Consider the following 23,878-nt stretch of genomic DNA (forward strand, 5'->3'; position numbering starts at 1 on the left):
TTCACCTTCCCAAAATCGATACTTTCATGATATGTATTTTAAATCAAGATAAAAATAAAGGTAAAGGTAAAGGTAAAGGCCCTCCCGTTGATCGTCGATTTGCTCGAGCGGGCCCAGTAATGTCTCCATTGGAGACTTTGTTGTTACTGTGTCTGGCATATCGAATACTCTCGGTAGCTTGCCGGGCTCTCCGAGAGGGGCGGAGGAATCGAACTCGGGTCGGCCATGTTGGCTGCGTGCAAGGCAAACGCCCTACCGCTGTGCTATCGCTCCAGCCCAAGATAAGAATAAAACCAAAAATTCATCCCAGCACCGGAAATCACTATTAATGTCCTTGCAGCTCACAAACATAAACACTGCCATCGAAGCTTTGCAGTTAATTCGGAGTTTATTTTAAAACGAACAAACTCTTATATGTCCACAAGAGGGCAAAATCACATTATCTCATAATTCAGCCACGTTCAAATCTGTCTCGTAGTTCAGCATGCAGCTTACAACCAAATCACTTCAGAAATTCAGGAAAAACAAGCAAAAAAAAAAAGGCAGAACAATGGTTAAAAATAAAAAACACAAGATATAAAACAACTCTAGGCAAACAAACTGTATTTCTATATGCTAATTAGTAATGAGATTGCTTCATAAATACCTGAGGGTTTTCAAGAATCCTTTTTACTCCCTTAATTAAATTCCCAAGGTACTTGGCACGTTCGAGACTGCTAAATAAGGACCTTCTCGTGGAAGCAAACTGAACTAGACATGAGAGCGCCTGAAAGCAGGAACAACAAAATTCATCTCAGTGTTAAAAGTGACAGTGGCCACACATAAGGAACAATTATTCTTTACCTTCACAATTTATTTTAAAGTTTAAAGTTTTGTTTTTAAAGAAAGCATTCTAGCATCCAAGAATAATTAAAGCGAAACATCCTAAACCATCACCACTCTCCACAGCCCTTCGACTCCATCACTGAAATTCCACTGGTGTGCCTTCTCGGATATCTGTCCGTTTATTAAGTATGCCAAGGCAAGCCTGGGTACCGTATCCACTCCGTGCAAAAAAAAGTCCCCGGGCTTCTTTGCGGCCTGGTTCTCCTGCTAGTGTTTGAAATATCTTACCGGACCATTTCACGACTTTGGCTCAAAATTCCACTACTGAACTCAACGGTCCTGCCGAAGTCTGTTTGCTCATGGAGGCAGAAGCCCTGAGCTGGCAACTTTCCCATCAAACTGGCCCACAGAAGTTTTGTTGGGGGGGTGGGGGCACATGTTTTATTTGCCCTTTAGAAAGCACGGAGGAAAGACACTTTTAGACTGAACTGCCAACATTTACAGTATTTCACTATGAAGATGTCAGCTCTCTTGGCAAGGGTGAGAACAGGACCCCAAATCAGAAGATGCCCTTTAAGATATTCTCCAGTGTGCCAGCGTTCTTACTGCCGAAAACCAAAACCGGGCCAAAGGGATAGGACAGTGGGTGAGGAGCTTGCCTCGCACACAGCCCACCCGGGTTCCACCCCTGCTTTGAATAGGGTCCCCTGAGCACACACAGGCGTGAGCCCTGAGCACAGCTGGGTACAGCCCCCAAACCAACCAAGAAGCGCAACCCACAAGCAAAACCCATCTCATGCAGTTCTGCAGCGAGGGTGTGGATGCACCGGAGTTCTGATGCTATAGGGTGTGCAGGTCAGCGATGCGGGGTGCTGGCTCTCCAAACTGAGAGGCCTCCCCCCGGCCCTGGGCGCGCTCTGGCCCACAGTGTAGGCATCGGGGTACTGCTTTGCAGACCTCTTTGAGGACGAGGCGAGGGGGTGCGCACCTTGCACAGGGCAGGCCCAGCACCCGCCACTGACTCTGCCCTAAGGCCTGTGCGTTCCCCTTGGCTCCCCAGGGTCCAGGAGCTCTTCTCCTTCACACCCCAGACCGTAACTGCATGGGAAACGGAAGCAGCGGAAGTGAAGACTGGGTGCAAGACTGGCAGGCTGGTGCCCCGTGATGCCGCCGTGAGCCCATTTCATCAGAGCCACCTTTAAGCCTGAGATTCAAACCTCAGGGAAGCAATTCCCATGGCTCATTCCTCCCTTTAACAGCCGTTAGTGTGTTTAAACCAACACACCTCCGATCCGTACTTTAAATCCCAGCATCTCCCCTCCATCCCCGCCACCTCCAGAAAAACGGCAACGTTAGAATCCCCCAACTTTACTTCTGTAAGCTTATATATTAAACAGACAACTATTTGCAACCCCCCCCCCACCCCCTTCCCTTCTTTTGATCTTGCCTGGTCTGTTCTGGATTCTGCAAAGAGAGGCTCAACCGTGTTTAAGTTCTACAGAGCCTCACAGGGTTTTTTGTTTGTTTTTTTTGTTTTTTTTTTGTTTTTAATGTATGATGCACCCAGCAGAATGCAGGCCAGGAAAGACCTTGTGGGTAACTGGGGTAACAAGCCTGGATCGGCCGAGCCGGATTCCTGTCCTCCACCCCCAGACACCTGACCGCACAGCCCGGCAAAGCTGACACAGAGAGCCCACACAGGGGGTGAGAGCGAGCGAGAGCAGTCAGACCCGAGAACCCCCGGGCAGCAGGTAGGGAGCCGGGTCGAGGGGAGATGCCCTGCGGAACAGCGCACGCCGCGGGCAGGGACAGCTGGCCAAGAGCCCGGGCCAGAGGAAAGAAGGAGAACGCGCGTCTTGGGAAAGGGGGACCCGAGCGTCCATCCACTGGGCTTTTTAAGGAAATACAGAGTCTGCCCTCAGATTCAGATCCCCGCTGGCTTCCAATAAAAGAATAACAATTTCTTTTTTTTTTTTTACTTACTAATTGAGATAGTAGTGGAGGTAGTGAATGATACAAATTGAAGAAAAGGTCCAATGTTTCGGGCTCCAGGAAAACTGGGGGAAAAAATCATTTTCTAATACCATTACTTTCATTTCCACAATCTTCACACAGCCAGGCTGTGCCACACCAAGACGTCCGCGGCTGCCTTCCCGCACCTGCCCGGGAGGACTAAACTCCTTTCAGATTCCTAGCCGATTCCCCTCGAAAGATGAAATCATGCTAGAACTTAGCTAACTCGGATGTCCCTTACTCGTCTAGGTCTCCCTAGGAGACTCTCGTCCCGACTCCCATTCCTACTGAAGTCGTATGTTTAAAAGGCTCCAAGAGCATCCCAAAGCAAGCAGGCGAACGGAGCGGAGCGTGTGGACCGACCCCGTTCAGCTCTGGGCTTAGCTTCAAACCTACTTCCAAACACCCCGGGTCTGCTTTCCACATTGGACTGTTTCACTGGCGGATGCTTTCAGAGGCTTTCAGCTCGGCACTCACTCACCCCAACCCCACCCTTCTGCACAGTCCCATCCTTTTAAATTCCACCCACCGCTCTAGCACACTGGGATGAAGTCGAAGTACTTCCCTTCACCCCGGCCAGACAGCCAGGCGCCTGGCAGTTCCGACGCCCGCGTGGTGCTGTGCTTCTCTCCATTGCAGACTCTTTCCCGTGCCCTGGCGGTCCCGCGGGTCGCTCCTCTTGCCCTTCTCCAGCGGTCAGCAGTGGCAAATAACCCGCGTTCCTTCTCCCACCCCTCCCTCCGGGAGCCTTCAACCCGTCTGTCTGTCTCTAGGTTTGAATGCCACGGTGTGCCTTTCTTGTATTGAAACTTGCTCTTCCGGATCCCTCGATCTACTTGCCAGATTTGCAAGTAGACCATGTACACCCCCCTTTCGTACATACCAAGTCCACGGGGGCAACACTTCAGGAGGATTTGCCGGTCCTCATGCAAATGTCTTTCTCCTGTCTCAGTTGGGCAAACAAACCCCCTCTGGGGCAAGGGGGCCAGAGAGATGGCTCAGAGGGTTGGAAATACCCCCGCAGGCACGGGTCCTTAAGCACCGCACTGCAGGGAGCAAACCCTGAGCACCCCACATGCACACCAGGAGTGGCCCCTGAGCACGGGCTGGGAGTGACCCCAATCTCCCTCTCCCCAGCAGACCCCTGAGCTGTCACTCCATCACCTTCCCGCTGCTCATGCAGCCGTGGAGAAACGAGCCTCACTCCGGGTACCAGTCCCGAGGAAGTGTCTTGTTTTTCTTTCTGGCAGATTCTAACATCTTCTTTCCATCCTCGTCCTTAGGGGACGGTCAGAGCTGGGGAGCTCAGTAAGCATCTTTTCACTCCTTCTGCTGGGCACGGGGCACACCACCAGGAGAATTACTTCATGCGGGGACGCTGCCTCACTGGTGTTACTTGCCTGCATCTCCCTGGTCCCTGCTGCTCCCCGCCCCGGGCAGACACGCGTCTGATACCCTGTTCCTTTCTTCAATATCCTTGCACTTTCCACCTGCCAAACCTTGCCTTGCTTTTCTCTTCTATGTTCTGGGATATTTCCCTAGCTTTATCTTCCAGCTCTCTACTGAGTGGCTTTACTTTGGCAAACGTTAGCTTTTGTATCAGGGACGGTCTTCAAACTTCCTTTTTAATTTACTTATTTTGTTTTGGGACCACACTCGGCAATGTTCAGGGGTTACTCCTGGCTCTGCACTCGGGAATTACTCCTGATAGGGCTCAGGGAATAGTGTGGGATGCTGAGGACAGAACACTGGGCCAGTCACATGCACAGCAAGTGTCCTCCCTGCTGTCCTATCACTCCAGCCTTTTCCTTTTTTAAAAACAATACCCTATTCTTGCCTTAAATATGCATCGCCTTTTTAAAAAATCTCTCTGGGATATTAATCACACTTTTTTTAGAATTTGTAGTTCTGGCTTTTTTTTTTTTTTTTTTTTTGCTTTTTGGGTCACACCTGGTGATGCACTGGCGTTACTCCTGGCTCTGCACTCAGGAATTACTCCTGGCGGTGCTCAGGGGACCATATGGGATGCTGGGAATCGAACCTGGGTTGGCCACGTACAAGGCAAACGCCCTACCTGCTGTGTTATCTCTCCAGTCCCTCCCTTTCTTTCTGAGTCTACTAGCTTTCCCTTTCCCTGAAACTGGAGGGCATTTTATTCACCTGCAGTGACCAGGAAGGCCAGAGAAACCCCACGAACCCCGAGCCCAGTTTCCTTGCACCAAGCCCCTACCAAACTCCAGCACCCACGCTGGGTCGGGCTCAGGAGGCACCACAGGCCTCATGCAGGAAAGCCCTGACTTTGGGCCCCACCCCAGCGCCCCCTCACAGTTGGCAAACCATGCTGAAACAGCCCACCAACCTTTCACTCAGATTTCCCAATAGGCACAAACATGTGTGCATGTGTGTGTATGCGTGTAGGCTCATACATGCATGCACACACAGGTATTATGTTTAATCTGGTCAGGTTCTATTACGTGGATTGGTGCCTGTGATAACCATTACACAGTCCAGTTCCCACAGTCCCCTTGTCCCCTAAGCCCCTTGTCAGTGTGCTCCTTGCTCCGGTTCCTATACGCTACATTTCTGCAAAATCTGTTTTCCTCTAGTGCTGCATGTGGTACCCTGGACTGTGAAACCTCTCCGGCTTGAGTCCCCCGGTCTCGAGGGTAGGGCGGGTCCGGCAAAGACAGCTGATAGTCCTGAGCATCTGTAGAGGACGCAGATGCTTCACCAAACCTGCCAGCCGCCCTCTTCCGGGAAGGGTTCACACCCCTCAGCATCCCTCTCTGCAAGAGGAAGTTGTTCTACTCCGCTCGGTCATTCTCTGGAGAGCCGTGAGAAGATGCTCAGACTTCCTGCCGGAGTTGTAGCTTCTCTCACTCTTGTCCTTCGAGGTCTCAGAACACAACCCTTCCTTTCCCTCTCAGACCTGTTCTCTCCTCGTCTTTCCTGTCCCAGAAAACCCTGTGCAAACCCTTGGGACTTCCGACAGCCCAGCAAGAACGCGAGGTGACACAGAAGCAAAGGCCCCCGCTCCACCCTGCAGGAGGATGCATGCCCCTGCTCTCTGCAAAGCGTTTCTTACTTGTTTTCCAGGTTGTCGGGATCTGCACCGTGCAAAGCTCATCAGCAGATTCGTCTGCTGAACTGCCTATGAAGTCAAAACTCAGGCAGTGGAGGACCAGCTTCAGGACCTGCATGACTAGATTTTGCTGACCTTCGTCCTGCAGATTCAAAGGTTTAGCCAGCACCTGAAAGATATCCAAAGCCGGATGGAGCATTGTGCGGTAAGTCAGTCAACAAACTCTCACTTCACTAATCGAGACATTTCTCCACGTCAGCCCAGTGCTGGGGGTATGGCTCCAGTGAGCGCCTGGGGTGCCAGGCCCTGGGTTCCATCCCCAGAGCCACGTGGCCCCTTCATCACCATGGGGGATGGGCTGGTGGTCTCTGAGCATGGCAGTTACCCACGTGACTAGTACTAGCAGAAAGATAATAAACCTAAAAACGAGGTTGCAACGTTATATATCATGCGGTCTAGATTTTGAAACTGTAAAATCACCGTCGGCAAAAGCATATAAAAATAGATTATTTTCAAATTCTTTTTGTAAAATGGTTTCTTTACCCTTAGCTGCAAATCACAGGTCGCCTTCTAGAGCAGCATTTGCCAAAGAGGGTGACACCTCCCCAGCCCTGGGGGCACGGGAAAGGTTCAGGGGAGGGCAGCAATAGCCTGGCTACAACTGGGGCGTTTTCTGTTTTGTTCTTTTAAAGAAAGGAGATTTCCGGTGGGGTACTGCGGGATTTTTTTTCCTGAGAAAGGGGAAGCAGGCCAGATAGGTTTGGGCACCTCTGTTCTAAAGCTGTAACTTAGGACATACAACACAGACACTTCAAGGTATGAGTCTCTTTGGGACCAAGTGACGTTGGCTAAGCTGAGAAGGCAGAAATCTTACCAGCGGGGTCATGCCATATAGAAAGACGTGCACACAACTGTCTTGGGGTTCAGAGCTCTGTGGACCACCAAGGACGCCCCGGCTTCTGAAGGACAATCCTAAACATACATACCACCCCGAAAGGTCCCTTCGGGCCAACCAGAAAACTCTCAGTGACACGCTGTGAAAAACTTGGGCAGGAGCTGGAGAATGAGGATCTGTTATAAGCTGTCAGTGATGCCCTGATCCCCAAGAGCGTAACTGTGTGTGTGTGTATGTGTCTGTGTGTCTTGTGTGTGTATGTGTCTGTGTGTCTGTGTCTGTGTATGTGTGTGTGTGTATATGTGTCTATGTGTGTGTCTGTGTGTCTGTGTGTGTATGTGTCTGTGTGTTTGTCTGTGTCTGTGTCTGTGTGTGTGTATTAGGGCCAAAATGTCCCCCCACCCTGCAGGTAGCACGCAGGTGCCAGCACCCCTCTTTCCCCTTGGCAGGACACTTTCTTGCCCCTATTCTCCTGTATTTTCCATCCTCAAAGAAAAAAATGTGAACTGAGAGAGGGCGTCCCAGACTCACGTGGAATGGGAGTCCTCACACTCCTCTTCCCCTGAACAGAAACCCCGGGGGCCCAGAGCCCCGAGGGACACACCCAGAGAAAGGGAACGTTCTGGCAGCAGAGAAACCGTGCAGTGAGGCAGAAACGCTGCCACCTCTGTCACTCACGGGGCTCCAGGGGCCCCTGCTCCCTAGGGACTGAGAGAGTCAAGTGTCCAGGCGCCACTAGGAAGGATAACATGGAGGGCAGAGACACAAAGGAGGTTCGCCGTCGCCTCGCCGTTCACCGGCAAGCCAGCCAACAGGGGCCAGGCAGACACAGGAGTGTCGGTCAGCTTCTGGAGTGCATCCGGGCAGGCGGAGACGGTGACCCAGGGCCTCAGAGACAAGGGCTCATTCCCACTCACCTCGCAGGCACCAGAAAGCTGAGTTTCTGGACTTCTAAGGTAACTGCGCAAACCTACCATGCTCAGTTACAATAAAAAGGGCGTGAAGAGGAGAACTGTGCCATTTCTGAACTAAGTTACCTCTTTGAGGAGAGAGCATGTGAGCACGAAAATGTCTCTGAGAGAAGAGTCACGAAATGAGGCAGCTACTTTCCTGTGTTTTGCTGAAGGTCTTGAGTAGTCAACCTACAAAAGAATAAATTCATCTAACCAGAACCAAATTTCCTGAGTAAGAAAAGAAATGGAAATAATTTAAGGATCATAAAGTATAGAGCATTGGGGCTGGAGCGATAGCACAGCGGGTAGGGCGTTTACCTTGCACGCGGCCAACCCGGGTTTGATTCCCAGCATCCCATATGGTCCCCTGAGCACCGCCAGGAGTAACTCCTGAGTGCAGAGCCAGGAATAACCCCTGTGCATCGCTGGGTGTGACCCAAAAAGAAAAATAAATAAATAAATATAGAGCAAAAATAAAGTTTTTAAAAAAAAAAATCTACCAGGATGGGGCCAGCGCGATAGTACAGCAGGTAGGGTGTTTGCCTGGCTCACGGCAACTTGGATTTGATCCCTGGCATCCCTTTTGGTGCCCAGAGCCCGCCAGGAGAGATTCCTGAGCACAAGACCAGGAGTAAGCCCTGAGCACTGCCGGATGTGGCCACAAAACAAACAAAAATTGAACAATTAAAAAAAAAATCCTAGTGGGAGAATCGACTTATTTAAGGTTACTTGAAGAGTTCATGGCAGAGTCACAGTTAAAAAGAGTTTCAGGAATGTTTCCATTCAGAGCTCTTTCTATAGACCATATTGATCCCAAATTATAAATCAGAACTGATGTACTTCCGGAGGCAACAGAAACACATTTTTAACTCCTGAACCACACACCAGGAAAGCAACAATTCCCTGTCCCAGAACTCCATGTGTAAAATGAGATATCTCTTAAGATAAATTTTAGCGTCTAACTTTCTGTGAATCAGCAAATTGAACCAGTAACAGGAAAATTCTTTCAAATGAAAGTGATTTTTAGGTATATATCAAATATGCCAGGGGTTAATACACACTTGCTATCCTAAAAAAAGCCAAGCGATAAGTAATAATCAGAAGTCTGCTTTTCTGTAAAAGCTACAGTCTGCTCTCAGTATTTTACTAATGATAAATAATTGTAAAGAATAATTTACTAAGATAGTTCTTAAGCTTCTAGAATAGATTATGGCATATATTAGGATTTTAGTGCTACGAATACCACAATATTTCCATTTATCAATGAGCAGCAGCAAAGAATAATTTACTAAGATAGTTCTTAAGCTTCTAGAATACATTATGGCACATATTAGGAACTTAGTGCTATGAATACCACAATATTTCCATTTATCAATGAGCAGCAGCAAAACTACAAACAGAAGCAATGCATACTCAGGGGCAGAGGCGCCAGGGAACTCAGGGTCAGTCGATTAAAAGTCACCTTAAATTTTAGGAATCCGTCCAGTACAGGTAGAAATATTTTCTACATCCCAATTAAACACAAAATGAAAATCATGGTTTCGATGCTATTTTTATGCAAAGAAACTATAAAATGCCGCTGCAGAGTGGCCCTCTGGCCAGCAAGTAGCCCTGGGTGTGCACGTTAGGTGCTGCCGTGTACCTGGACATAGGTACCACCTAATCAGGGCTGGGGACAGCTCCGCCCTCTGTGATGTGCTGCACCTTATGAGGCAACCACACCGTGGAGCTCAGCGGGGAAGGAGTAATCCAGAATGAAAAGTTCAGATGCTTTCAGAGAGGCATCTAGCGGAAGACACGGCCGAGGTCTGCACCAGTTAGGTGGTCAAGAAATGTGTACGTAGTATAGTTGATGAGGCATTTTATCCTGAAAAATACCTGAGGTCTGACTGTAGAAGTGGGGTCCCGGAGGGCTGCTGTGTTATCAAGTCATTCCACCAAAAGCCCAGCTCTGCACTTGTGCTGTGCTGACCCGTGGTTAAGCTCAGAAGAGAGCAAGAGTAGGAGATATGGGTCCGTGTCAGCACTGGGGCAGAGGCATGGCCCTAGCAGGGGAACCCCATGCCAGCGGGTGCCAAGCGCCCAGGGCCCTGTGCTGTGGTGTCCTGTGGGACTGTGTCCGCCAGGAGAACCAAGTTACAGAAGTGCTAGGCTCTTTTGTTTTTTGCATATAATTTATTTCTTAGGCTTAGTATATAGCACAGTGGGTAAGGCGTTTGCTTTGCACGCGGCCGACATGGCTGACCCAGGTTCAATTCCTCCACCCTCTCAGAGAGCCCAGCAAGCTACCCAGAGTATCTAACCTGCACGGAAAAGCCTGGCAAGCTCCCCATGACATATTCGATATGCCAAAAACAGTAACAACAAGTCTCACAATGGAGACATTACTGGTGCCGCTCTAGCAAATTGATGACCAAAGAAAGGACAGTGCTACAGTGCTACAATATATTACTACACAGACAGAGAATTAAAGGCAATGCTCCCTTTGCTAAGAAGCCAGGGTCATCAACAATTCCTTGTTTTGTGTAGTCTATCAGAATGTTATTTTCGATAAAAGCGCAAGCGTCCCAATACTTACACCAACAGACAAAATAAATAAATAAAAGACTTGCATCTTCAGAGTTTCGGGTCTCACAAAGATTTTCTATCAAGGGAACGGCATGATTTATGGAGCAGCAGGTCCTGTGAGGTGGAAGGACTCACCAGATTCATTTCCTGAGTCAGTTCTGAAAGGATGATCACGCCTATAACGCAGTGTTCCACGGTCCCCTTTGGAGAAAAGAACCAAGTTTAGCACGTGCAGACACGAGACTGGTGCTTAACGTGTAAGCCACAATGATATAGTCACGAAATGCTGAAGCATCACATTCTCCCGATCGCATGTTAAAAGGTGGAGAAAATCCCCACTGAGATCGACAAATAAGAATTTCGACACGTCTTGAAGGATAAATTTCGGTGTGAAGGTTAGGTGGGCAAAGAGCCCACCTACCTTGAAACCGCACGGCACTCACCAGCCCGGAAGTCCAAGGGCTGAATTTGCTACTCTTCATAGAACAAGTGTCAGCGTAAACTGAAGAAGCACTTTTCGACTTCAGAAATTTCAGAGCTATTAAGAGAGCTGAAGTCAAGAAACTAGATTCATGAACCATGCTCAACCCAGATCAGAGATCACTCAGGACCTTTCAAAATTATGTAACAGTGCCGGGACATGTGCTCTGATGTAACCTAGAGTGCCCAGTGGAGTGGGGGAATGTGACCATCGGCGGGAACAGTTCATACCCCATCACACTTAAGGTTTCTTTTTCTGGCTTTTTGGGTCACACCTGGCGATGCACAGGGGTTACTCCTGGCTCTGCACTCAGGAATTAATCCTGGTGGTATCTCAGGGGACCATATGGGATGCTGGGAATCGAACCCGGCTTGGCCACGTGCAAGGCAAACGCCCTACTCACTGTGCGAGCGCTCCAGCCCCTCACACTTAAGCTTTAATCTGCTTCCAATTTAATCTCAAAAACTCCCTTCGAATAAAAATCCAGATTTTATTAGCACATTACTAACAAATTATACCCTATTCCCAAATCGCGTGAAAAGCATGAATATACTAAATGTCACATTCAGTTATGATGTGTTCACTTTAGAAAGGCATGGATACATGAGACATTCTTTTCTTTTCTTTTCTTTTTTTCTGTGTCACACCCAGCAATGCTCAGGGCTTACTCCTGACTCTGCACTCAGGAATTACTCCTCGTGGTGCACAGTGAACCATATGGGATGCTGGGGATCAAACTCAGGTCAGCCGTGTGCAAGGCAAACCCTTCCCCCACTGTACTATAGTGATAGTACTGGCCCCGAAACATTCTTTTCAAGTCTTGATTTTACCATTGGTCATTCCTGCCTATCACTAATACTACTATCGGATCCGTACATGTAATGAAGTTCAGATAGTCTCAAAACAAGCCAAAGAGACCACGAAGAAAGTCTGCATTTTAATTCCTCTGGCTCGCATGGACCATCTGGAGTGTGTGAGCTGAGCTCCTGGTTTCCTGTGGCCGAGCATCCTTGCTCTGAGGCCACCAGGCTCACGCTGTGGCCACCACATCCAGGGAATGGGGACTGCTGAGCCCATTTTCATCCCAAGACAAAAATAAGGGCATTTTTGTAAGCCTCGGAAACAGCCGGGAAGCAACTACGCTGTGGAGTCCAGGTGGCCTCTTCTCCACATCCTGCGAAACACGGAGAAGATTCACCATCTGTCAGAGCTGTGCACGGCTTCTGGGCCCAGCACTCTAACTGCACTGCCCTGGACGAGAAGGCCGGCTCTCCCGGGACGGAAGGGGTGGCAGCTGCCTCCCCAAAGGAACTACACGTCCCTGGGTCAAGTCAGGCGTCCCTCCCGATGACTGTAGGCTAAGTGAAGCCACTTCTGTCTGACACTGACTTTCACTATTTGGGGATGGGGGGCCACACGCAGGGCTTATTCAGGGCTCTGTGCTCAGGTGTCCCTCCTGATGGAGCTCGGACCATCGCGGTGCCGGGGATCAAATCCCGGGTTGTCAACGTGCCAGGCAAGGGCCCTACCCGCTGTATTACAGCTTTAAGGAAAGCAGCATTCTAAACGAACAAACATTTCAAAAAAAAAAATACCACGATATTTTCCTCATAACTCCTTCTTACCTGAAGAAACTTCTTCACATCAGCAATAAGCTCTCTGAAGACAAACTGGTCTTTCTGAACCTCAAACCAGCCCAGCTTCGTGATTTTCGCGATGGTTTGAGTTAGAGCTTGGATAACAAAGGGAGCCAGCTTGGGCTGCGAGGCCAGGTAGTTGAGGATGTAGTTCCCTGCAAAGAAGACAGTCCGAGATCACTGGGGCTATCGAGTGGTACGGAGTGAGTCACGTAAAGGAGAGGGGCGTGGAGGCAGGCAGGCGTGCTTGATGATAGAACATCAGCCTCTTTCTCCCGGAAGTGGTGATGCAGGACCATACCAGACTTCTGAAAAACAAATCCGTTCCGGAGCAACTGAGATCACCCGAATATAATGCGAGTGTTTCTGCAAGGCTTCACGCTGAAAAGCAAGCAAGGCAGATGCAGGAAACTGTCATCATGTCAAGGGACGTGCAAAACTCTGTGGCCTCGCCAGCCCCGACCAGACGCAGCCCTTTCTACTGTCTCAGACCCTCCTCCTTCACCCATTCCATGATAACGGACAAGCTGCAGCCCTTCTGGACCCCACGTCGACAGTCAAACCTCAGATATTTTTCAGGATAAAATGCCTCATCAACTAAGCCATGTACGCATCTCTTGGCCATTTAATCGGTGCATGCAAACCTCTACTCAGTCTTCTGTTAGAAACCTGTCTCTTTTTTAACGTGTCACCGACAAAGCCTCTGAATTTCTTGTTTTGGATTATTCCTCCTCTCCCAAGTGCCGCAGTGTGGCTGCCTAACAATCTGCAGCACTGTCAGAATCGCACGTCCCAGGGGGCAGGTCTGTACCCTGTTTCAGTGGCGGAAGTGTGTACAGAAACACATAACAAAGCATGTGCGGTAAAGGAAACAGGAACCAGATCACAAAGAAAAGCTGGGACTGAAGTTAATGTACCAGAATCATTAAAAGTGGGTTCAAAGCAAACTTAGCCGCCAACTTCCCTACAGACTGAGAAAATGAGGTCAGCTGACAAATATGCCACAAAATCTACCAGGAAAAAAAAAAACGTAAGAAACAAAAAATGTAAAGGGAAAGGATTACACTTCCGCTTTGGCCTCAAAGGACAGCATGACATTTGGGGAAAGAGTAAGAAAAGGTAAATGCCTCACAACTTAACAAGTGAAAAATGTGAAAATCCGAGCACACACACACACACAAAAAAAAAAAAATCCGAACACACGCTGAACAGTCGTTTGTGACGACATCCAGTGAGACTGCTGTGACACCTGGGAAGGGAAGTTCTCGTAACGAATGCACTGCAGCTTCTCATGAACTGGAGTTCGGCAAATGAAAATAGGATAAAATATGCTAAGAAAAGTAATGGGTCGGGAACATGCTGTAGGAGTCTCCTTCCCAGGAAAGCCGTCTTCCCTTACGACCGGAGTCCCACTCCCAGGAAACCACACCCACCTAAGGATGTGCCTGACAAAGTCACAGCAATATCACTCGGAGCCATCAAAAATACCAAACACACCAATTGCCCCCAAACATCACATGTCCAACAAGTGGCAAGCAGTTTCCAAACGTCCTATCGAGGCCAGGGCGTTTCTTCTCTCATTTAAAAAGGGGCAAAATAAGGATGAACACGCAGAGAGGATGAGCCTCAGAAACGTCACGCTCAGAAGCCCGATGCCAAAAATGACACAGGGTGTGGCGCTATGCTATCAGCTACCCACGAAAGGCGAACAGGGATGGAGCTGATAGCAGGACAGTGGCAGGGAGTGATGGAAATGTGAGGAAGTTGGTGCAATTCTGTAAAAATGGTTAAAAAAAGCTCATACCCAAAACAAGTGAAAGTTTTGGTATGCAAATAACATAACAAAACAAACACTGTCCTCCCGTTGTTCATCGATTTGCTCAAGCGGGCCCAGTAACGTCTCCATCGTGAGACTTGTTGTTACTGTGTTTGGCATATTGAACACGCCACGGGGAGCTTGCCAGGCTCTGCCGTGCGGGCGAGATACTCTCGGTAGCTTGCCGGGCTCTCCGAGAGGGGCAGAGGAATCGAACCCGGCTCAGCCGGGCTGGCTGCACGCAAGGCAAACGCCCTATCGCTGTGCTATCACTGGAAGAATTATATTGGCAGAACTGTGAGTCGGACAGAAGAGGTTATCGGAGGTAGCCCAACTTAAGCGACACTTTCCTGTTCATCTTAGACAAAAAGCACTGCCTGGGCAAACCAAGAGAGAGGCCCACGGCTGAAACGGCAAGGCAGCAGGAAAACACTCCTGGGCAGAGCGCACAGTGGTACTGCTGAAGAGGGAGGGCATGAAGGTCCATCCAGGACGAGCTTACGGGAGGAAGCAGTTACCCGGCTGCTTGCCGGCAGGACGCCGTGGTTGACGATACAAAGTGAAGTGGACGGTCGGGAGGTGGAGGCAGAAACGGCAGCAGAGCTGATGGCGTGGGGTGATGAGCCACTCTGCACTTGTTTGGAATGCAGTCACACTCTGCCCGGCAGCACTCAGGGGAAACACAGGTGGCCCCGGGGATGTGTTAGTGTAAGAGGCTGGGACTCAGCCCCTGAATCCTGCTGAGTGGGGCCCAAAGTTTACTCGATACACACACCCTCCACCCCGCCCCCCCCAAAAAAAACCCACCACCAACTACAGAATCAAATAATTCTCTTTTGTTTTGGTTTAACATATTTAAAAGGGAGCAATCTTTTGTTTTTTTCTTTTTTTTTAATTTTTTTTTTACTTTAATGAATTACCGTGAGGTGCAGTTACAGACTTACAAACTTTCATGATTGTGTTCCAGTCAGTGTTCAAGTACCCATCAGTGCCCATTCTCCACCACCAATGTTCCCAGTATCTGTACCCCTACCGCAAGCCCTTCCCACCTGCTGCCTCTGTGGCCGGCACATTCCCTCTTACTCTCTCCTTTTGGGTGTTATGGTTTGCAATACAGGTACTAAGCGGCCATCAGGTTTGGTCCATAGTCTACTTCCAGCTCGCATCTTCCATCCCGAGCGAGCCCTCCAAGCATCATTTACTTTGTGTTCCTTTCTCCATCAAAAAGGGAGCAATCTTTTTCCAAGTGCAATTTGATTTTTTTTTTTGAAGTATAATAAGCCACTTACTGATATCGATCCTCTGTTCGACGGGCAAAGGGCTGAGTCGACCGACAAGCTTTGAGAGGCAGGTGGCAGCGAGCAGCTGCGCATAGGAGGTCTGGGGAGAAGAAGGAGACCCGCCGTGAGACCACGCCAAACGCACACGCGGCCACGGAGCGAGGGAGGGAGAAGCCGTCTCCTCGAGCAACAGGAAGGAGAGCGAGAGGGAAGAAGCCGCCCCAGCGAGCCCTGATGAAACACGGCCCCGTCCCTACACAGCCCTAGAGTGTTCTGCCTCCGTGACCACCCCACGCACCCCGCTCCACCTGGACACTCCTCTGGCCAGGGCAATTGCCATTCCAGGCCTTCCCCATGCCTTCAGTCCCGGCCTCTGGCCACCCACAGGCTTCCCTTCACCACAGACTCGATCCTTCCAGGTCATCCCCTCGTACGCTCTGCCCACTTGCCGTGAGCACAGCCCCCCTTTTCTCTGCCTCACGATGACAGGCCAGCAAACAGACCACCACCTGCCTTCGATCCCAGATCACATGGATAGTTTGTACTGCTCTAAACGGTTGAAAAGAACCAAAAAACAAACCCCAGGATATCAAGTTCCAATAGCGGCATCCGTTAATAGCGCTGAACTGGCCACAGGCTCACGGCCATACATCCAAGGGCACAGCGGACTGTCTGCTCAGAAATGGCAGTGAGTGACCCCCTAGCACCCGGGCAGCAACACCACCTCTGGGTCATGATCTGAGGCTCATACAGTCATTAGAACATCGGGCCAACACAGGAGAGAAGAGACCTTCCAGTGTGTAACCAGCGCTTTCAGTAGCATGGAGTCACAGCGGCGCTAAAAAAAATACAATTCACATCGACAGGAAATCAACAAAGAGGATGGAAATCAACAGAGTATGTCAAAGGCATCACCCAGAAAATCTCATCACAGCAGAATTTTTACACACACACACACACACACACACACACACACACACCCATAAGGCTGCACACATAATTTCAACAAAGTGCCTCATTTCTTAGCCACAACATGAGGGGAAAAAAAGATGAAATAAAATCATAAAATATTTTATAATGAAAACACAAAAACAAATACTGTCCTCCTGTTGTTTATCGATTTGCTCGAGCGGGCCCAGTAACGTCTCCATTTCTTTGAGACTTCTTGTTACTGTGTTTGGCATATTGAATACGTCACAGGTACCTTGCCAGGCTTTGCCGTGCAGGCGAGAGATACTCTCGGTAGCTTGCCGGGCTCTCTGAGAGGGATGAAGGAATCAAACCCGGCTCAGCCGGGCTGGCTGCACACAAGGCAAACGCCCTACTGCTGTGCTATCGCTCCAGCCCATTTTATAATAACTATTTTGAAATTTGATTATTGTTTTAATTTCTTTTTAAGAAAGCTTCTTAAACCAAGAGAGTTCTTTAACCATTATTTCCTTGCAGGAGTCTAAGTAGTATAGGCAAGAAAAAAAAAAACAAACAAACAAACTTCAGAGTCCCGAAAAGTGTTCAAAGAGCTGATAGTGTCAAAGCAATATAAAAAAATAACTTGGTGGCCAGAGTCCAGAGTGATGATAACACAGCCAGGTCAGGTGTTTGCCTCACATGCGGCTGACCCAGCATCAATCCCCAGCATCCCATAGGATGTCCCGAGCCCACCAGGTGTGACCCCTGAGCACAGAGCCAGGAGTAAGCCCTGAGCACCACCGGGTGTGGCCCATAAATCACGGTCACAGTCACGGTCCTCCCATTGTTCATAGATTTGCTCGAGCGGGCCCAGTAACGTCTCTATCATGAGACTTGTTGTTACTGTGTTTGGCATATTGAATACATCACAGGTAGCTTGCCAGGCTCTGCCGTGAGGGCGAGATCCTCTCGGTAGCTTGCTGGGCTCTCTGAGAGGGGCGGAGGAATCGAACTCGCGTTGGCCATGTTGGCTGTGTGAAAGGCAAACGCCCTACCCACTGCGCTATCCCATAAATAATAATAATAATAGTAGTAGTAGTAATACTCATAGTAATAATTTGGAGCAGGCAGATATTTGGAGAGTGTCTGCTTCATTTTTGATGAGCTGTTACTTTTTCAAATTTTTAAAATTTATTTATTTTTGCTTTTTGGGTCACACCCAGCAATACACAGGAATTTCTCCTGGCAGTGCTCGGGGGACCATATGGGATGTTGGGAATCGAACCTGGGTCGGCTACATGCAAGGCAAATGCCCTACCCGCTGTGCTATCACTCTAGCCCGAGCTGAGACGTTATTTAGTGCTGCTCAGATGGACACTGATACTGTGTATTCCAGAAGGCCACAGTGAATCTGAAATGACTAAAGAACTCACCACATGAAAAGTTGGGTGGAGCCACACACACACACTCACACACACACACGCCAGGATATTCCCAGAGAAACCGAGAAAACGAATCCTATAAGTAGTATCTGCTAAAATGGGTCACAATTGGTGGTAAAACTGCAGCAGCAGAGGTCAGGAGGAGGGTCCGAGGCTAGAGCGTGGGCCGGCCCGTCCCAGGTTTGCTCGCTGGTACCATCCAGTCCCCTGAAACCTCAGAGGTGGCTGAGGTAGCCTCTGGCAAACCAGGACACGCACTTCACAGCACGGTGAAACCTCGCGCTTCGGGCCCACACAGCAGTGGCCCCAGGTCCTCTGAGCACTGCTCGGGAAGGGGCCCCTTCCAACGCCACCGAAAAATTAAAAAAAAAAAACGGAGCATAAAAAGTCTTAGTTGGATGCACTTGCAAATGATCGATCGTGAAAGTCTCTAGGCTAAGGCGTCGTTGATTTGTGACTGAACCTTTGCCTCTGTCTGCATTGAGGAGTCAGCACCAACTAGGGACTTCATTCTCTCGGTGACTGAGTTTCGGTCCTTGCAAATTTCTACGTGAATGAAATGTGAGGATCCTGGCTTGCCCCGCAGCCCCCACACACACACATCACCCACGCGGACACACACAGAGTTTAGTACTGGGAGCCCACAGGTAGTGCTGGATACGGAACCAGGTCGTTTGTGTGCAAGGCAAGTACCTTACGCCCTGTACTATATCTTTCTGGCCCGTTAGTGCAATTTTTAAAGCTCAAGGCCAAGACTGAAATCTTTTTCATAGGTGAAGAGCCACTCTGAAACACTGTTGAACACTTGGGAGCTCTGGAAATTAGCTTTCTACAAATGAGATCAAAACAAAACAGAAAAAACCCTAAATGAATTCAACCTCAAGTAACCAAGTTGTCTAAAAAGCAAACAATGCTTTGCACTTACATACAAACCTCAGTAAAGCATTTTAATAACAACTATCGTCAGGATGGCAGATAGCACCAAGCTGCTTCCGACATTTCTGCTACCACCAAAAGTTGAAGCAAGTGGCAAGATCTCTATTCCAGAGTATCTTTTCTGGTTCAAAACCATTCACTCCAGCAGCATTTCTCAAACCAAAATGCCAGAGCAAAGCACTTTTCCATATTTCAGAATCCACTTAACGGAGCAGTTGACGATCTTCTACCTAACCTCCAACTGGAGTGATTAATCAGCTACGTAATGGCATTCTAAAAGGCAAATACCAAGAGAAGTTTTAACAGAATTCTATAACTGCCTTCCAAGTGATGAATATGCTTAATTAAAATCAGATGCTCGTGGATGATATCAATATTTGGCAGTACCTGCGTGAGAAGACGCTTTCAAAGGTGAAACACGCAAAATCTCATTACGGATCAGGATTAACATATGAACGTTCGCAATCACTGTCGATGACGGGAAAGACTAAACGTGAACCCCAATCAAGCAAAATGTCATTCCCCCAAAGAAAAATGTCATCCCTTCACTAGCAGACCTGCATTACAGAAAACTGTATTCAGACCTTAGAATTTGAATTCCATCAATAAAACCTCATCACGACTTGTCCTCTCTCTTGTGACTGTAGTTACAGAACCGCCCCGATTCTGCCTCATGGTGCAGCTGTTTTCCAAGTGTGCCCACCAGAGCCCTCAAAGCAACCTTACGCGAACATCTCCGTGGCGCTTAACCGTCCCTGCCTTCCCAGCGACGCCGGGAGGCGCATGCGAGAATGGACAGGGCGGGCGGGCCGAGCCCGGTCTCCCGGCTGAGGGTGCAAGGTTGTGTGTGCATCTCCTAGCCAGCCAGGACTCCTCGCAGTCCCTCTCTGCTTCCGAGCTGACCGCCACCTGCCTCTCCCTCCTCACCGTTCCCCTCCACTTCCATGTCCTTCTGTTTTTGTCATCACGATGTAGGCACCACACTGAGTGCCTACACACGTAGCGTGACTCCAGGGTCTCACTCAGCAATGTGGGGCAGCGCTGGGATTGAACTCACCGCCTCCAAGCTACAACCCTGAACCCCGAGTTGTGTTTTTTTTTTAAAGCTCTGAATCAACTTTCTAAAAATGCACCATTTTTGGAGTCAGGGAAATGGCACAAGTTGACACGTGACTGAGGTCCTGATCTTGAGTCCTGGTACTGCGTGGCCACCACATAGGGCCACATGTAACCCCAAGTACTGAAAGGCCTGAGCACACCCCCCACCCGACCCTACCTTCAGGTCTGTGACCCCCCGCCCAGGTCCCACCACTGAGTGTGGCCCTATAAAACCAACATGAAACATCTGCCCACCCACAGACATAGAGAGGAATCCAGAAAGGATTTCATTTGCCCCTGTTCCCCACTGGGGGCCCCTCCCCACATCGGCTACTGGGGCTTTTCCCATCTCTCCTGGAATCTCTTTGCCAGTGCAGTGAACTACGGGGCCAGAATGATAGCATAGCGAGGAGGGCGTTTGCCTTGCATGCCACCGACCCGGGTTCGATTCCCAGCATCCCATATGGTCCCCTGAGCACCACCAGGAGTGATGCCTGAGTGCAAAGCCAGGAGTAACCCCTGAGCATCGCCGGGTGTGGCCCAAAAAGAAAAAAAAAAGAAGAAGAAGAAAGAAATGAACTACAGTAGGGGGCGGTGGCAGGACCCGGGGCTTTCACCCAGGCCCAGGGTGGGCTCGTGCGCTAGCAGCACCCGTCGACCACCCACGGCGAGCCCGCCGGCCCGACACTTACTGTCCCTTGCTCTAACAGCAGCTGGCACTTGCTGAGACATTCTGGGCTATCGATGAGTTCCAGGAGCGCTTTCTCCGCCCCGACTCTCTGCGTCGGATCAGTCCCGATGTAGAGGTGAGTGCACAGTGCCTCCAGCTCCGTCAGACTCTGCGGGAGAAGCAGCAAGAGACGTGCGTGTGACCGGCATGAACGCAGACAAGGCCGATCCATGAACGGGACGCGGGACACGAACACCAAGCCTGTCCCCATCGAGTCAGACGAGATCGGGCACGTTCGGGGTGGCGGGGCCGGAGACTGTTCTCCAGAGATTCAGTCGAGGCCTCGGCGGACTCTGGGTCACTGCAACGCGCGTTCCCTGGCCTCCCGATGGTTCAGGAATAAGGGGATGGGTCCAGGATGGGAAGCCAGAGTTTAGCAAGAGGAAGACTATTCCGACCATGCTCCCTGAACTACAGCGAAAACAAGTCAGCATGAACAAGAGGTAGGGGGTCAGCCCAGGCTCGCTTGAAGTTGTGACGCTCATTCCAATCTCCAAGGGAGAATGGGAAGAGAAAAGGATTAGCCAGCAGGCGAGGCAAGAAAGAGCGTTTCCAGGGTCTGGGTGAGATACGTCTCTGCACAGGTCAGCGAGGACGTGCCGGCGAGCTCAGAGAGCTGGATGCAGAACAAGCCACTCCACTACCTCACAGCTGTCTCAAGAAGCGTTAGGACTTCAATAGCTCAATCTATTAAAAAAAAAAAAAAAAAAGGAAAAACACAACCAGTCTGGAATATATAAATACGTGCTGGTTTGGGGCTTCTAAACTGACCATTTTTTTTTTTAACCGCTGTGGGTGGATGCTGCCAGACTTCTCAGGAACTCTGCCTGACCCAGTGCTCCAGCTACCCAACATGTAGCAGGGTCCTATTTTGACGCCACACACACACACACACACACACACACACACACACACACACAATCATTCCATTTCTAACAATCTCGTCTCAAGAGAGTGGACATGTGGACATCATCTAAAGGAATCCTGCAAAGTGAGTGCAGAATTTCAGCTGGGAAGAGTTTTTGTGCAGGGCATTGTATCGAAAATTTCACGTGGTCAGAACTTGAATTAGATAATCACTACTTAGAGGACAGGAAAATTGGCACAGACTTCAGTTGCAGGCGAGCGTATCTGAAGGGAAGGGCTGTTTCTAACGAAATGTGAGTGTCTGTCCTCTCAGACTTGTGGCTGCCTTTTTTGCATGAGACCAAATATCCTCTTGAAATCGTCAAGAAACACTAAAGGCAGCTTAACTCTTCTCACTTCTCTCTCCTTCTGAGCTCCTTTATGTCATTTTTTCTACTTCCTGATCCAGGTCGGAGCTGAACGAGTCAGACTCACAGGGGGTGACCGCCGACCGGCCAGCCCTCTGCTGACTCGCACTTGACTTTCCATCTGCCCCAGTGACCCCAAACGCACGCACTCTCGTTTCTGCAGGTGCTGACGTCGAAGGAAACGTCCCAGAGCAACGGATTCCTCCCGGGTCTGCCCACAACCCAGGGTCGAGTGCCAGGGCACCTCTCCCCCAGGCCTGCTGCCCCCCTCGGAGACCCAGGCCCTCAACAGAAGGAACCAGACGGAGCAAACCCTCGGGTCTGAGAGCGCATCCCAGCGTTTCTGGACAGCTTGCTGGTCTCGGCAGTGACAAGAGCTGCTGGGATTCTTCCCACACGGCGTCCATCCACCCGCACGTCTCAGAAGGTAAAAGGGACAGAAGTTGGGGGCGAGAGGGCAGTCGGCGGGCCCAGCACAGGGGTGTCTGCTCAGGCTGGGCAGCACCAGCGGGGGGTGGGGGTAAGCGGACATGAGGAAACTTGCATTTTCTTGGTTCTGGGAAGTTTTACGAGCATGTGTGCACTTGTGTGCTCTCTCTCTCTCTCTCTCTCACACACACACACAGACATACACACACACACACACCAGCTCATTTACTGCAGGTGAGTCACACACACACACACACACACACACACACACACACACACACCCCATTCCAGCTTGTCCATTGCAGGTAAGTTCCAAGTCTTCTTCAGAGTGGAGGCTTCCATCCTAGGGGAAAGGTCCCCTAAAAACAACAAAAACAGATGAACCCCAAGGAATCCCCCTCCGTTGCAAATGTTCCCTCTACCTTCCTGCCTTCTGGAATTCAGCCAATTTCAATGTTGATTTCATTTTTCATTTCATCATCCTGTTATTCATCGATTGCTTCGAGCAGGCCCCAGTAACGTCTCTTTCATCCTAGCCCTGAGATTATATTCACGGCTCTTTAGGAGAATGAGACCCATCATTGTTACTGGTATTTGGCATATTTGGTACGCCACGGGGAGTTTGCCAGACTCTGCCCTGTGGGCAGGCTACATTCGATAGCCTGCAGGTTTGTCCAAAGTAGGAATAAGACAATAAGATGTCATAAAAAAAAGTTCTGTTAAGATGTCGCGCGGATCTGGGTGGAAGATGCTCGACTCCAATTCGAGTAGGCTTGGAGGTCTCGGCCCCGGAACCCGCGTGGCTTTGTCCCTCTGCCAGTACCTTCAGGTGTGCGGAGAGTGGTCTCAGCATGGTGGTGGCTGGTCCTGGAGGTCTTCGGCTGCCGTAGTCCTGGTCGGGGCGGGGAGGAAAGCTCAACCCGCTCCCCTCCAAGGGACTCCGGGAAGGAACACCCAGGCGCGGGGGCAGAGACTGCACTGTTCTCGTCTCGTCTCGTATCACTGAGGCTGGAGTGATAGCACAGCGGGTAGGGCGTTCGCCTTACAAGCGGCCAACATGGCCGACCCGAGTTCGATTCCTCCGCCCCTCTCGGAGAGCCCGGCAAGCTACCGAGAGTATTCGATATGCCAGACACAGTAACAACAAAGTCTCCAATGGAGACGTTACTGGGCCCGCTCGAGCAAATGAAGGCCAGGAGCAAAATGTTGATAGGAAAAGGAAATATATCCTCACCATGAAGCACTTCGTTTCCCACAAACCCTTCTTCTTCCTCCCTTTCCCACCGTTTCCTCGTCTCCTCTGCGTGCCTCAGGCTCTCTCCTGGGCTCCCGGGAACACCACCTTCCACTGTGAACTAGACAGGGTTTGCTCAAGAGCCTTCCACGTCACCAAAACCCTGACTCCTACAAAGCCTTAAGTCCAGCATACCCATTTTACAGAACCCCCATATGAGGTGGAGGCAGGAAAACAACATGTCGAACCGTATCCGTTTGCCCCGAGCGCACTCCA

At 49.9% G+C, this 23,878-nt stretch overlaps 1 protein-coding gene across 1 annotated transcript in view; it reads right to left on the minus strand.

The window, feature by feature from the left end:
• The window catches only part of RANBP17 (RAN binding protein 17), a 243,532-nt gene that overhangs the window by 216,722 nt on the left and 2,932 nt on the right, over positions 1–23,878 (minus strand). The window contains exons 2-9 of the mRNA XM_056133105.1: positions 20,628–20,774; positions 15,560–15,650; positions 12,443–12,609; positions 10,472–10,537; positions 7,853–7,957; positions 5,924–6,089; positions 2,809–2,882; positions 647–766 (exon numbers count right to left, since the gene is read on the minus strand). Of these exons, the coding sequence (XP_055989080.1) occupies positions 647–766; positions 2,809–2,882; positions 5,924–6,089; positions 7,853–7,957; positions 10,472–10,537; positions 12,443–12,609; positions 15,560–15,650; positions 20,628–20,774 (936 nt within the window). The remainder of the gene's footprint in view (positions 1–646; positions 767–2,808; positions 2,883–5,923; positions 6,090–7,852; positions 7,958–10,471; positions 10,538–12,442; positions 12,610–15,559; positions 15,651–20,627; positions 20,775–23,878) is intronic.

This window comes from Sorex fumeus, unplaced genomic scaffold (assembly GCF_029834395.1).
Source record: "Sorex fumeus unplaced genomic scaffold, SorFum_2.1 ptg000097l, whole genome shotgun sequence".
Classification (NCBI taxonomy): Eukaryota; Metazoa; Chordata; class Mammalia; order Eulipotyphla; family Soricidae; genus Sorex; species Sorex fumeus.